This window comes from Schistocerca cancellata, chromosome 2, assembly GCF_023864275.1.
Source record: "Schistocerca cancellata isolate TAMUIC-IGC-003103 chromosome 2, iqSchCanc2.1, whole genome shotgun sequence".
Lineage (NCBI taxonomy): Eukaryota > Metazoa > Arthropoda > Insecta > Orthoptera > Acrididae > Schistocerca > Schistocerca cancellata.
In genome coordinates, this window is record NC_064627.1 from 707,701,343 (window position 1) to 707,714,062 (window position 12,720).

Genomic DNA, 12,720 nt, shown 5'->3' on the forward strand with positions numbered 1-12,720 from the left:
CTTTAGCCTTAAGGAAGCTAAAATCTTGATCACACATACTTATTCTCCATCTCATAGGTGTTTGTACTACTGTTTCCTATTGTGATTATTGTAAAATAACCACAGTGGTTTGGAAAACTGGTTAATATTATGGAAATGACACACGTTGTCATATATACGAGGGGCGTTCAATAAGTAATGCAGCACTTTTTTTCTGAAGGCACATTGGTTTTTGTCAGAATTCCAATCCACTATATTATTCCCCGTTTTGGCTACAAAACCCTATTTTCAACTTATCTCCATTCAATGCAATGGCCTGTGATGAACAAGCTGGGATAATTTTAATTCCCCTCTTGTTTTTCCATCTGTCTCCTTAAATTCGTTTTATTACTTTTAACTAATTAACATTAACATACATGAATGTAATCTGAATTTTCATAAAAGAGAAAGGTTGGCCCTCAGTTTTAAAGCAAATAACACCAGATCTAATTTTGTGCTTCGTTTTATGTAGGTAATTGATTTTCTAATTTATTTTTACTGTTACTGGTTGGTATCTGTCATTATAGGGTGAAATCAGTAATTGTTTCATAACTTAAATTCTATTGTTGACATGTCAACAAATATAAATTCTATAATAATCACTATTAAAAACAGTCTTGATCACTATTTATTTAACAAGGTGACCGGTTTCGACCACTACTGTGGTCATCTTCAGACCAATGAGTAGGAACCCCTTTCTGTTGGAGAATCACAGAAAGGGGTTCCTACTCATTGGTCTGAAGATGACCACAGTAGTGGTCGAAACCGGTCACCTTGTTAAATAAATCGTGATCAAGACTGTTTTTAATAGTAATTATTTACAAGACATTGATCACTGCTGTTCCCGTAATGCATTCAAAAGTAATTCTATAATAATCGTTAACATTTGGAAGATGAAATACTAGTAATCTTAAAGTATTTATTTGACTCTATTTGAAAACACATTAGCAAAACCAGCCCTTCATTAATTTCAAAGTAATTGACAGTTTTATCAAAAGTATTGTTTGTGTAACTTTATTTGTTAATTTCATGATTTAAACAAATAATTTAGCCTAAACCTCATAGTAGAAGAAACTGTTGAAAAGATGCAGTTTTTCAATGTATTCAGTTAATTGAGTGAGTTAAGGTTTAATTGTAATTTCTGTAAATTTAACTTTAAACAATGTGTATTTTCAGCACCTATTATAGTGATGATATATAAGGGCCCAATTTTTGGCCACGAGACAGTCAATCCACAGCCGAGTTTCAGACAAGTAACCTGTCCTGGTTAGATCAACAACAATGCTTCAACTTAACAGTGTAATAAGTATTAAATAATTAGGCTGTGTGTAAAAACAGTGACAGTGTCTGCTCCATACACACCTGATTATTCTTCAAGAACTGTGAACTTTGTGGTTAGGTTTTACTGCACGTAGATGTTCAACAAGAAACTATTGTAGCAGTATGTGGTGTTTCGCCTGCTAACTATTAATGAGGCTCATTGAAAGTTAAATAATAATGCTGAAAGTTAAATAATAATGCACTGGCCATATAACTGTGTAATATTGGGGGTTGTGCAAAGTGAAAATTAAAGTACTGTGAAATGCGACTGTGCACCTGTCAGCTACATGATTTACAGTAGTGTATGTCGGAATCCGCAACCCATTTTTCAGCCAGTGTAGCTATGCGGTACGTTGACACCAAGGACAATCATCAATCGACTAATACATAAAAGCAGGAGGAACTGCCGTAGGCCTTATGCAACCTTACTGGCAGGGCCTGTATTCCCATATGGTACCACTCTACTGGTTGTCATAAGTTAGTTCTAACTTCTTGCTGCATCATCATCCGTGTACTGCTTCCTGTGGACTGCATCCTTCACTGGACCAAACAGATGGATGTTGGAAAGGAAGAATAGTCTAATGAAGTTCTGTGACCTCGTCTCAGGTGCACAGACTTGTGTGAGACCTTGCATTGTCTCAGAGAAAGAGAAGTTCATTTGCATTTTTATGGTGACGAACATACCGAAGTTGTTTCTGCAATTTCCTGGGCGTAGCACAATACAATTCAGAGTTGATTGTTACACAGTGAGGGAGGACATCAAATAGAATAGCCCCTTTAGGGTCCCAGAAGATCATCACTGTGACTTTATCAACTGTGGGCGTGGCTTTGAGCTTTTTCTTTGGAAGAGAGATGGAGTGGCGTCACTCCATAGATTGCTGTTTTGTTTCTGGTTCGAAGTGATGAACACATTTCATTGCCTTTGATGATGTTCACCAAAATCTTGTCATGATCAGCCTTGTGATGTGCAAGCAACTTCACATGGTTCTTTGTTGCTCTTTATGGTCTTCTGTTAGGTGGCGAGCAAGTCATCGGGCAGCCACCTTTGAGTGCCCCAACTGGTGGATGAGTATGTCAGCACTACCAACAGACACATCCAGTTGTGAAACAAGGAGTTTGATAGTGATCCATTGGTCACTTCAACTGAGTGTGTCCACATTCCAACATTGCAGGAGTCATAACTGTGTTTGGCTGGCCGGCACGTGGGAGATCGAACAGGTTTTAGACATTCTGCAAGTGGCTATGAATAGCTATGATGCTCTGTTTTTCTGCCAAAAGAAACTCAGTAACAGCTCTCTGCTTGGAATGCAGTTCTGTTACACCATTTTGAAGGCTACATATAGTGCTACCATGTATTGGAACTTCATGAAACTACAGGGGCTGAAATGGAAATATTCCATGATGTCTCACAAGAAATTTTGAATTTTTCAACCAAAATAGGCCAAGAAAAAAGAATGTTGCATTACTAATTGAATACCCCTTGTAAATGGTAAATACAGGCGAAAATTGTTTGAAATATATATACATAGAACAGACTGACTGGTAGCACACTCCCACACTAAGTATTTACCTAGTAATTATCTTACAAATGGATGGCCATACTGTCACATAAATTAGCTGTGTGATTTTATGCCTTCATAACACTGTGTTTCAATATTAATCAACACATAAAACACCTCCTATTAGTATGATAACTATAGTTAGACCTTTGTGGTACTTACCTATGAAAAGCAACATTTCAGCCATTGATGAATTTCAAATTGCATCCATAGTGGTACCAACTGAGCAGCTTGGCTGTTACTAATAAATAGAGTTATTATGTGGTATTTTAAAGTTTATGGCTTAGCACAAAAGGTAAACAGTGGTGTCATACCAGCATCATGTGACTGTTACTGTTCGATGTTAGTTACAAGCGTAGTATGTTACACTCATTCCGTAGATATTCTTACTCTATGGTACACTACAAGAGATGATGCTTCAACTTGCCAATAAGGTTCTGTTAAAGCAGGTGATGTAAGTATTCTCATGTGAAAAATGTTTATACTGGGCAAAATAAATCCCCAATTATGTCTGCCATCGCATCTCAGTGGCAAATGGTACAGGAACCAACTGTTCGGTATATGCATGTGTTTGGTCACAATATCCTGCTCATGACCTATAACCTTCAGCATGAAAATACACAAACCCCATCACCACCAAACTGTTTCAGAGTTATTTGAGGAATGCTGTTTTGGCCTCCCAGGTCATTTGAACTCAATCTGTCATCCTGTGTATTTGGACTCCACTCTGACCAGCATCCACAAGTTTTGGGTGGGGGTTGAGTAGGCATGATCACAATGGTCCCAAATGCTTTCAGTTTCTCATGGAGTTCCTGCAATAACGTGCCACTGCCAGATCCAGGCAAAATAGTGCACTATATCAACAAAAATAATCAATTTTTGAAAATATAATGTAACTGGATAGATAAAAAAATCTATTCACCATGCTGCCACTAGAGAACACACATAGAAAGCTATTCAAATCTGCTGGCTTTCATAGCCAGTGACCCCTTGTTCTGACAGAAGGGCTGAAGGGGAAGGAAATGGACTGGTGAGGTTTCAGAAACTGGGAGAGTTCAGAAAAGTCACACAGAACCCTGGGTCAAGGGAGACATGTCGGATGGAATGAGGAGGAAAGACTAATTGTTGGGGACAGCACTGGACAATATTTGAAAACCGAGAAGCTTAAACGTGGAAGGTAGGGTAATATGCAAGACAGAGATTACTGGCAAAGCATTGTGCACAAGTTAATATGCACATTGTATGTGATAAAGGTGAGAGAGAGAGGAAAACTAAAAGGAAGTAAAGAAAGGAATAGTTACTGCGAAGAAATGCTGAAACCAAAGATATTAACATAAATTAAGGCCAGGTTGATGGCAAGAACCATGGACAAGTTTTAACTCTAGGTCCCACTTGCAGAGTTCTTAGGCACAAGTGGTGAAATGAGCACTGAGATCATGGCTGTTATGCTGTAGAACATGCTCTGGAACATGATATTGTATGCTGCCAGTGTACACCCTCTGCTTATACTCATTCATTCCATCTACTAAGCCTTCCCTGACCTGGAGTTCTGAGTGACTTACAAACTTCCCCCATTTCTTGAACCTTGCCAGTCCTTTTCCTCCACCCCTATTCCTTCCCCTTCAACCCTTCTGCCAGAAGAAGGAGCCAGTGGCTCTGAAAGCTTGCATATTTAAATACCTTTATATGTGTGTTCTCCTGCCACTGCTCAGTGAGTAGATTTTTATCTATCCAACTACATTATATGTATGTGATATATATTTTTATTTCAATTGCTACTGAATGCATGTATTGACATACATCCTTTCAGGATTTTTCATCATTTCAGAGTTGATAGGATGTAGCATAACGACCACATACTGGCGTATTAGTGTGAGTCTGAGTGATACTCTGCAGCAGTGCTGAGAGCAATTAAATGCAGAATGTTGTCACTGTAATAATTTAACAAATCTGATGTGATGTCATGAGGCAGGTTAGTTTGCTGAAAGCAAACTCAGCGGTATTGCACTGATTACTGCAGCAAGGAGCAAGGCAGATTTCCACACTGACAATGGCAGTCATGTTTTAGGATACGTGACTGGCAGTAGCACATATGCACAACAAGAATGCCACTGCCAAATACAAGCAATGGTTATTTTCATAATAAAGTGTCCTCAGTCTCCCAGCCCAACCAGAATGGTGGAACTGTGCCAGTTGAGGACGCCACATGAACCTGTCAGTAAGAGTCATCAATTTGAGGCCACTGCAGAGCAACAGCAATACACACAACTGAATTTAGTGCCATGGCGCAACTGGCCATCCCAGGTCAACACCAGCATCACAGCCAACTTCTGCCCAGGGAATAGCAGGTCACACTCTGTGCACACCAGTTGTCACCTGCCATTGTCGAACGGCCATCTCCATTTGGTGGGCATCCCCCACTAATGTAGCTGGGCATCATTAGGGGCCATAGGAGATACATCAATGTCAGGAACATACTGCTGGCGTGGAAACCGTGCGGCTGGCTTATATAATGAGGCCACTAGCACTGTACAGTACCACGTCAGCTTCACAGAGCTTGCAGACAGCAAGCCCAGCAGAATTTGGCACCCAGCCGGCCACTGACCTGGTGTATGAAGTGGCACAGATGCATCAATAAAAGAACTTGTTAAATTTGCAGCTGCCTTATCTGGAGCCTTCTGGGCTCCCACCTCATCTCCATCACCCACTTGCACCATCCTGGCTCATACCTGTCCCACACTGCACCAGTGGGTGCTATATAGCCGCAGCTTCTATCTACATAAGTTGTAGGTTGGGGTTTCGCTTGTTTTTGCAAATGACAAAATTCTCATGTCACTTCTCTTGTCCAAAAAAGTTTTGCTATTTACGTGCCACTATCAGTGTGTTCTATTTTACTGAAATCTGGAAATACAAGATTTTTATAACTTTTGTGAGAGTAAAATATGCCCAAAAACATATATTTTTGTACTGCACCTTCCCAACTAGGGTAGCTAGTTGCTCACCATCAGCCACAGATAATACCTTTATAGAAACGTCTAATGAACAAAATTATATTACAAAAGATACAGTCAGTGGCCTCTCGGACCATGACATGCAGTTCCTTTTTTTATGCATTAATACCAAAGAAGATGTAACATCTACTACATATAAGTTCAAGAAGATATTAGCAAGCCAAAAACTGATTATTTTGGGACACTCTTCAAAGACATAAACTGGCGTGATGTATACAGTGCTCATGGCATCATTTAATAGTACAACACTTTTACAAGCCGATACCTTATTTAAATACTATTTCCCCCAAAACTATACATTATTTAATCAAATTTGTATGTTGTTGTACCCATTGCTCATGTGTGAAGCTACACGCTATAAGAGAGGTAGTGACCCTTCACATGGCTGCCAGTCTTTATGTAACTAAAGTGCTCCTATGTGTTTAATTTAATTACATGTAGTGAGTTAAAGAAAGAAAGTGACAAATTGGATAAGTGGTTCTGTTGTTATTAGCACCAAGTCTTACACCCGGTACTGATTCTCTCATCTCAAATGGATAGTCCTGTACATGGAATCACACTGTTACCTAATTTTTTGTCAGTAGTTTGTGCAGTAATGACAACAAAAATAATTTTATAAACACATATTAGGCCTACTGCAAAATTAATGTACTAAAAAATCCATTTATTTTTCTTCAAAAATTGTGACAAAGCCAATCTGTCTTGGTGACTGTTAAATAGCTGTCTTTGATTTAGGTCTCAAAGTGCAAAACCTACATAACTTTTCACACTTATTAAGGCCATAGAACCATGGTCTTTTCTGAAAGTACTTCTGTCCAACAGGCAATTCTACTTTTAAAATGAAATATTTTCATAAGATATTTTCATCCTCTATCTCACCCTTTAGGGACTGAATTTCCAAAAATACTGAAACATATTTTTTAAATTTCTAACCAAGATGTCAAATACCAGTTTTCATAAACACAGCTTTAAAAATGCTTTAGTAGTTCTGTAATAATGATTTATTAAAAAAAAAAAGGTTTCACCCATAAATTCAATCCCTTAGGGGTTAAATTTCCAATTGTGCTGAAACACTTTTTTTTTCCCTAAGCGAGAAACAAAAAACCAATTTTTGTGGTTTTAGTTTCAAAATTACTTATTAGCAACATATTACAAAAGTTTCATTTTCTATTTCACTCCCTTAGAGGTGAAATTTAGAAAAAAAACCCTTCTTAAATTATGTCTACTGTATACAATCAACACCCTTTCCGAATTTCAAGTTTCTCTCCTCAGTTGTTTGGGCTGAGTGATGGTGCATTAGTCAATCAGTCAGGACATTTCCAATTATACCAAGAGATGGTAATATGGATGTCAAAGCAAATGCATTAGGAGAAAAAGATAACCACATCAGATAAGACAATAAAGACAGTATGGGGTATAGTGAAGGAGAAAACAGGTAGAATCAGACATGAAGAGGAGAAGATACTATTAAGAGTAATGAAGCATTGGTAAAAGATGTGTGCACTGATGGAATACTTTTTAATAAGCATTTCATAACTGTAAATGAAAAGATGGGGTTGTCTGGTTCAATGGATATTATCATAAAAAATGGTTCAAATGGCTCTGAGCACTATGGGACTTAACATCTGTGGTCATCAGTCCCCTAAAACTTAGAACTACTTAAACCTAACTAACCTAAGGACATCACACACATCCATGCCCGAGGCAGGATTCGAACCTGCGACCGCAGCGGTCACATGGTTCCAGACTGAAGCGCCTAGAACCGCACGGCCACACCGGCCGGCGATATTATCGTAGAATATATCAGACCAGTCATTACAAATAACTTCAGCAATATGAATATGACCCTCACTACACTAGTAAAGGTAAAGTCCACCATAAAATCTTTAAAGAAAAACCTAGTGGTTATGATAAAGTACCAACAAAAGTAATTAAAGTGTGTGCTTCTGAGTTTAGTAACATATTAAGTGACCCATCATATTAAGTGATCAGTCATCTATCAGTGGAACATTCCCTGAATAGTTGAAATATGCTGGAGTCAGTGGCGGATACATATGCAGGGTGCCCCCCCCCCCCCCCCCCCTTCTGGGGCCGCCCGCATTGCCACCTGCGCCACCCCTGCCAGTCAGTCAGCCTGCAAGCTATTCGTTCATTTCTTTCATCAGTCAACTCAACTGAATCGAGTTATTGAGTAGCTATACTTTCCTATGTAGCAAGCGTGTCGGCGTCATCATATTTTACACGTTTCTGTCTGGCACATAGATTGCTAACACATACCTATGAGAAAAGTCGCAGCCATTCTAGTGGTCTCGATATGTTATTCTTTCTGGCATTTGTTCAAGAAAAGTTGTAAATATTCTACTGTTTTCCTGTGCAGAGAACCTTCGATACATAGCGTTATAAATACAGACTATGCACTGAATAGGAAGCTAGTTTACATTCAGAAGCGGAAATATTAAGACTGAAGAATGAATAAGTAAAAAGTCCTGACTGTAGAAAGTGCAAGTGTAAAGATTAGTCAAGAGTGAGAGTGATCAGTTGATTGTGACGTATTAATAATAGTAATTCATAGTAAATTCTCAGTAAAAATATTGTTACGAGACTCATAACAATATTTTTACTAATAGTGTAACAATAGATTACCACACCTAACCCGTAATACGAGTATTATGATTTAGGCCTGTAGCATTCATCATTTAAGGAAGAGAACCAAAATTGTAACTTTTTTATTATGTACAAGGTGTACAACTTTGCTCCCACCATTTGCCGATAGGTGACGACAATGGTAAGTAGCGGTTGAAAGAAACAGATCGCAGATGTCAGGCAGTTAGCTTGGACCTCGGTGAACATAACCTCAATCAAACATTAGTCGATTTTTGTCTGCATCATATAGTTGTTCTTGGTTGAAGATGTCAGTTTTCGAGCTTAATTCTCATCATTTGTGGGAGGTGTTACTGTTTTGTTTCAATATGAAGAAAACAGCGGCTGAGTCTCATGGAATGCTCTCAAGTACGTATGGTAAGGATACTATTAGTGAAAGAACGTGTTGTGAGTGGTTTCATCAGTGAAAGAACAGGTCGTGAGTAGTTTCAACACTTCAAGAATGGTGATTCTAATCTCATAGACTGTCGTAGTGGTGGAAGAGAGAATGTTTTCGAAAATGCAGAATTGGAGACATTGCTGAGTGGAGACTCATGTAAAACTCAAGAAGAATTGGCACAATTAGTGGGAGTGACACAGCAAGGCATTTCAAAACATCTCAAGGCTATGGGAATGATTCAGAAAGAAGGAACTTGGGTCCCATGTGAGATGAAATCAAGAGACATTGAACAACGTTTGTGTGTTTGTGAACAGTTGCTTCAGAGGCAAAAACGGAAGGGATTTCTGCATCACATTGTGACCGGGGATGAAAAATGGGTTCATTGCAATAATCCTAAAGGCGGAAAATCATGGAGATATCCCAGTCATGCTTCCACATTGACGGCCAAACTGAATATTCACGGCTCCGAGATCACGCTCTTCATTTGGTGGACGAGCTTGGCGTCATGTGCTATAAGGTGTTAAAACCAAGTGAAGCAATCACTGGTGCTCATTATCAAATGCAATTAATGTGCTTGAGCAGAGCATTAAAAGACAAATGGCCACAATACAGCGAGAAGCATGATAAAGTGATTTTGCAGCATGACAATGCTCGACCCCACGTTGCAAAAGTGGTCAAAGCATACTTGGAAACGTTAAAATGGGAAGTCCTACCCCACCCGCTGTATTCTCCAGACATTGCTCCCCCTGACTATCACCTGTTTAGATCAATGGCGCATGGCCTGGCTGACCAACACTTCCGAACTCATGAAGAAGTCACAAATTGGATCGATTCGTGGATCGCTTCAAAAGATGAACAATTTTTTCAACGTGGGATTTGTACACTACCCAAAAGATGGGAGAAAGTAGTGGCCAATGGTGGAAAATACTTTGAATGATATATGCGTGACCAATTTGTTTCATTAAAGCCTCAGATGTTGAGGAACGGAGGAAGCAAAGTTGTACACCTTGTATTTTAAATTATTGCACTATACTGTGCAATGGCCTTGGCCCATTGTTCACAAGATCAAAAGCATTATCAAGAAAAAGTAAAAAAAACACACACAGACATGGACATGGACACGCATGTGCACAGAGAAAGAAGAGATAGAGAGAGAGTGACTCCAGACTAAATAGGAGGAATATATTTATTATGACAACAACATGGAAAAAAACTGTATGTGCTCATGAAATACTGGTATGTACATAATATTTTCATTCATTTCTACTATCTTCACAACACGATCATGTTTTTGCACATGACAAGCTATTCAGCATGTTAATAAGGTCTAAAACAGTCTTCTCAGGTACTAGTTAATGCAAAATGTTGCAATAGATAAAAATATGTTTTAAGCCAATTTTCACTCACAAATTTTCAGGTTTCAACAACATGATATGCCAATTTGTGTCAAAACATTTTTGAGTGATAAAAGTATACAACAAGGAATTTATAATTTGCAAAAATAGGCAGAACCCAGCCCTATTAATACTTATGTAAACATGGTTATTGTTAGAGCACCAAAAACACAAAGGATGATTCTCTTTTACAATATCAATGTCCCTAAGTGACCCCAGTTTCATATGGCTCTGTGTTCTTCTGTTGCATCATCACATAGAAAATAAGTAGTGCCTCATGAATTCTCATTAACTCAATCCATTAATAAAGCCATTAGGATAGAGCTGGCACAAGGAACCATTTTCACAACTGATTGGTCAGTTAACTGTCCTTGTCTTTTTTCAGTTGAATAAAATATCTAAATGAATACTATTCTCTGTGCCCACATCAATTACAAGAATGCTTTCACTCAGTCTACAGATTTGAGTAACTTGATTTACACACTTTTTATTCATCTCAGTTATACATGAATCAAGACTAGAGTTGACAACATTCTTAGAGACAAATAATGTATCTTATTTGAAAGAGGGGTGAACAAAGAGTGTATTTCTAAAAATGAAGTATTTTCAAAATTCATGTAATTAATTACTTAAGAACAAATTTTTTGTACTTCTGACATTAAACCTGGAGTTTGGTTGTTGTAAAAGGTTGATAACTGGTGCTACATTATAAATTTGTATTTAAATAAATAATTTTTTTGAAGTTCTGTCTGTCTCTTTCTGCTGGTTTGCACTCATCACTGAAAATTATATATCATCAAATTCTGAGGTGATATAAAGAGAAGCGTATAATATACAATTATTGTAATAGTTTGGTGAGTTAACACTTTGCTTTTTCAACAGGTGCTGTCTTTTATTGGTGAGGGTTTTTTTTTTTTTTTTTTTTTTTTTTTTTTTTGCGAGAGAGATTTGTCACCATTTAGTAATTTTCTTTGAATTTCTTTAAGTAAATATTGTTTCATTATATGAATCACCCCTTGCAGAAATTGTACATCACATTCGATCTATCTTGAGGATCAGTTTTCAGCCAGTCATATGATTTCTTCCATTCCCACACCACTGACCATTTCAGCCCTCCGCTCGAGACACAAAATTCATTTTTAAGAAAATGCCTATTCAAACACAAATTAATGAAAAACTGAAATAAAAGCCACTTATTGGTATTCAATAAAAAGCAGATACCAGAACAGTGATGACATGTGATAGCAGAGTGCAGTCAACAACTGCCTACTGATTTAACAATGTCAATATGATTTAATGTTTCTGCTCAGAACTGAAAGCACCAGACTGTGTCAGCTGTTTTCATTTGGTTGCTCAACAGCCTCTCTTCACTCAAAAGAATGAATGGCTAATTCAACCAATAGGTAAAACTGCAACCAAATGAATAGAATGGTTTTCAACAACTGACTGAATCGATAGTTTTCATTTGGTTGTTCTTATCACCACATTACAGTGTATTCACACAATTTTTCAAATGAAATTCAAATGTGTCCCTCATAGTACTTAGGGAATGGCATCCAATACCTAGACAGAGAACCTGACTTCATAGACACAATAGACATCAGAACATCACAAACAAGCATAATGGGATATGGGCATGTCTTGTAACATCTAAAATGCCAGATCGAGCTACACAAAAGTTATGTTTCATTAATCTGATTGTCACTTAACATGTGATCTACATTTCTGTCACACTGTTTCACAGACAGCATAATTAGTTCTTATCACACCAGCTTCAGCATACACTAACAAAATATTGATAATTACTAATTTATACTACTATGTTAAATAATTTTACAGATGAAATATTTACCCTGTTTTTGCAAAATTGGTCCACATACAGGTCATTTCTGATATAATCTTCTGATCTTTTGCTTGAATATCTTTGCCATTTGAAAACTTACTGAACAAGTAATTCAGTTCATCTCCATGAGTCGCACCTAACGAAACAAAACATTTTGTATTTTTTCATATTTGTGTCAGGAATAATAGTATAATGTTTAACATTAAAACTGTAATATTTGAACATTAGCTGAATGTTCCATCGGTACTTGGCAGAACATATTAATAATATTAAACAAAGAAACCTTTTCTACTGTTCTACAAAATTATACATATTTGGTCATGAACTGACTTCTGGCTTTTTAGATAATTTTCAGGTGTTCACTGAAAGTCACAAGCACAGATAAAATGAAGTATGACTTAGATAAGTATTATTTATATAGAAGATACAAAAATGATGATGTGCAGGAACAGTTGCATTAACTAAACAAGGAACACAGTTTTTTACATGGAGATAAATTTAACAACTCATGAAAAATAAAGTAGAATTTACAGTT

General features: G+C 37.4%; 1 protein-coding gene across 2 annotated transcripts in view; it reads right to left on the reverse strand.

Moving 5' to 3' along the window:
• Window positions 1-12,720, reverse strand: part of LOC126162505 (venom carboxylesterase-6-like) — a 189,550-nt gene that overhangs the window by 22,185 nt on the left and 154,645 nt on the right. For both annotated transcript variants that reach the window (XM_049919052.1, XM_049919053.1), the window contains exon 9: window positions 12,195-12,321. In XM_049919052.1, the coding sequence (XP_049775009.1) occupies window positions 12,195-12,321 (127 nt within the window). The remainder of the gene's footprint in view (window positions 1-12,194; window positions 12,322-12,720) is intronic.